Genomic DNA, 3,501 nt, shown 5'->3' on the forward strand with positions numbered 1-3,501 from the left:
TTTGTTTTTACTTAGTTTTTTTTACAATGCTGTAGAATAGTTGATGGATCTACACTTTGGCTATTTTTCATGTTTTCTAGAGAGTTTTGCTAAGTCGTATAAAAGTACGTATATTATTGCATTATACTATTGATTTTTACATGACATTTAAAAATTACCGAAAATTAATCGAACCTTACTGATACCGAAAAGAAACCGACATGATTGATATGGTTTCAAAAAGTCAAATTTGATTACACATAAATAACCGAAACATTAATATGGTACAAATTTTATAAAATAACTGACCGAATCAAATCATTGACACTCCTGTTTCTGGGTCATGTTTTTCCATCGGAAATAATTTCTCTTTAACGTTTTTGTTCAGGTAATTAATACTGTATTTCTTTTAACTGATAGTTTAGCACTGGAAAAGGTAAAGTGAGTTCCAAATACCAATTGGCCTCAAATTTGCAATTAATCCATGTGAAAGGAGAGGAAAAAATGGCGAATTTGTTTGACGAGTGACAATGACTTAAAAGACTTCTCCTAAAGCTGGATCTAGAAAATCAACACCTCTTCCTTTAATAATTGAACCAATAAAATATTGATACAACTCCTAATATCTGTGGTCCGTGCCCCCAAACGTGTCTAACTTTAACATTAACATAAACATTAATATAGAATACTTCACTGCATCCTCTTCCTCTATATGAAGGCTCCTATATATAGACCTCTCATATATTGTTTCCGCATAAACTCACATCTCTACCAACTCTCTCTCCTTACTTCTTAAGTGAAGAAACAAAAATCCACAAACCAAAAAGAAGTCTGCACCTGATATATACTACTTGTATACAGAGAGAATGGATCAAAATGTACCAGTAATGGCAAAAAAGTTCTGGAAAATAGTTCGAGTAGCCTTTTTCATGCTGAGGAAAGGGTTATCAAAGAGGAAACTAATGTTTGATCTCAGCTTATTAATGAAGCGTGGCAAAATTGCTAGCAAAGCCGCCATTCAAAACCTCATGTTCCACCATAATAATAATAATAATACCTACGGCCACCAATGTCCTTCCTCCACCTCTTCTTCCAAAGAGTACTACGAATTCAGCTGCAGTAACAGCCCTGCTTTCCACCTTCCCTTTAACCTCAACAAGCGCAGTAAGCACAGTCATCACCATGCACCTGCAACTGACGACGACGTTTTAATGGTGAACGCGGCCGTGTTGAAGGCGTTGGAGATGATTCAGAGTGGAACGGCGTCGCCTGCTTTGCCTGGATTTGGGAGAACTCCTACGGTGAGGCAATTAAGGGTAACTGATTCGCCGTTTCCTCTTAGAGATGGAGAGGGTAACAGTCAGGTGGATGAGAAAGCTGATGAATTCATTTCAAGATTCTACAGAGATTTGAGACGAGAAGCTTCTGCTTTTGCTTAATGTTTGACGCTTTTGAGAATTCATGCATGTGGTTATTGTATTGGGAAAAAACTGAGTTTATATTAAAGATGATTTGGCATGATACGTGGATTAGTTAAATGGTCAAAGCGCAGCAATTGACTAAGAGGCACGGATGGAAACAACCACGAAAAGAAGAATTTAAATAGGCACGAGACGACGTATAGATACGAGTCTCGTACCAATTTAAATTATTTACAGCCAACGGATTAGAAGGCATTGAAGGCAAAGATCTGATGACAGAAAGGAGTCCAAATTCATTATTAAATACTTGATACGTTACAAAATTGGTATTTAATAGGAATGATTGTATAACGGCTTATTTAATGTCATTTATTACTCATGATTATATCATTAAAGCTGAGGCTTCATTCCTTTACCTAGAATTATCTATAAAAGGAAGAAGTATCATCATTTGTAAGGACACAGAATACTATTGAGAATTTATTGAAATACACATCTATTTGCTTTTTTACCATCGTTCTCAAAAGTATTTTATTTTTGTCTCCTGATTATCAGTAACCCGAATTTTTTTTAGCTTTGACCAAAGACTCAGATTTTTGGTTGAACAAATTGATTCCGTTACCGGGAATCTGATAATCTTTCCTTTTAAGCTATATCTTATCTATTGTCGTCACCATGTCAAACAACAACGCCGACAACAATAGTAATAACACATTGGGAAACCATGAGAATCAAATACATCAAAATCAAGATAACGTGGTTCCCTCTCCTCTAAATTCACCACGTCAATCTCGTGAAGGCACTCCTGTTACTGAATCCCGTGCTGATCAACAAGAGCAATCTGAACATTTTGAAGGAGTTACAATTGAAGCTTTGCAAAAGCTAATTGATGCACAGGTCGGCAAAGCTCTTCAGGCACTTGTTAGTCGATTGCCTGCTGCGCCACCTACACCAACTCCTAATAATAATACATTGGAGAACCCCCGTTCTGGTCTTGATAATTCTACAAACGGAGAAAACCCCAGTGAACCACAAGAAGGGAGACCAGGTAATTTAAATAATTCGTATTTGCAAAACTTAGTACTAACCTTGCAGAAACAGCTTAAGGAACAAAATGAGCGTATTGAACAAATCCCTGGAGTTCCACCTGTAATAAAAGGAGTAGACATGGACAAATACTCACAACAACCATGGAAGCCTAGTGCTGTTCCCCTCCAATTCCGAAAAAGTTCAAAATGCCTGACATCCCGAAATATGATGGTACTACAGACCCACGTGACTGCATTTACAACCGGCGTAAAAGGCAACGACTTGACCAAACAAGAAATTGAATCAGTATTGGTCAAGAAATTTGGAGAAACACTCACCAAGGGTGCATTAACCTGGTATTCTCTTTTATCTGAAAATTCTATTAATTCTTTTGCTGAGCTTGCAGATTCTTTTATTAAAGCACATTCGGGAGCACAAAAGGTTGAGAAAAGGATGGAAGATATTTTCAAAATCAAACAAGGGGATTCAGAGTTGCTTAGAAACTTCGTTGATAGATTCCAGCGTGAAAGAATGACTCTACCTCGTGTGCCTGACAATTGGGCTGCTATAGATTTTGCAAGTAATTTAAATGACAAAAGTTCTGAAGCCACGAGACGACTCAAAGAAAGTCTTCGAGAATTTCCTGCAACCACATGGAATGATGTTTACAACAGGTATAGCACGAAGCTGCGAATCGAAGAAGATACAGTACCTAAGCTCCATCATGAAGAAAGGGACGGTACCCGAAGGTCAGAAACTGAAAAAAGATCAGGTAAAAATAGGTACGATCCATATATGGGACCCGTAGGAAAGGACCCACGGTCGAAACAAGATAGCCAGCAATATGATCAAAAATCGAGGAACCGGGATTCTGCCTCTTCTTCAAAGTTCAGGAATGATCGGAACAGACAAGAATCACGAGATGATGACAGAAGTTTAAAGGCACGATTCAGTGGATATAATTTTAATGTCTCTACCTCCGAGCTCGTAGCTGTTTTAAGAAGCATGGGAGATAAGGTACGATGGCCAAAAGAGATGCGGTCAAATCCAAGTAGACGCAATCCGGATCATT

At 37.8% G+C, this 3,501-nt stretch overlaps 1 protein-coding gene across 1 annotated transcript; it reads left to right on the top strand.

The window, feature by feature from the left end:
- The first annotated feature begins 724 nt into the window (after positions 1–724).
- Positions 725–1,877, top strand: LOC107823298 (uncharacterized). Its single transcript, XM_075220840.1, has one exon. It carries the CDS (start codon positions 846–848, stop codon positions 1,416–1,418), a length of 573 nt encoding a protein of 190 aa, XP_075076941.1. The 5' UTR covers positions 725–845; the 3' UTR covers positions 1,419–1,877.
- Positions 1,878–3,501: the final 1,624 nt, after the last annotated feature.

The sequence above is a fragment of the Nicotiana tabacum genome, chromosome 8 (assembly GCF_000715075.1).
Source record: "Nicotiana tabacum cultivar K326 chromosome 8, ASM71507v2, whole genome shotgun sequence".
Taxonomy (NCBI): domain Eukaryota; kingdom Viridiplantae; phylum Streptophyta; class Magnoliopsida; order Solanales; family Solanaceae; genus Nicotiana; species Nicotiana tabacum.

Excerpts from the sequence above, each read along its gene's own strand:
- LOC107823298 (XM_075220840.1), top strand. The coding sequence starts at position 846 with ATGGATCAAAATGTACCAGTAATGGCAAAAAAGTTCTGGAAAATAGTT.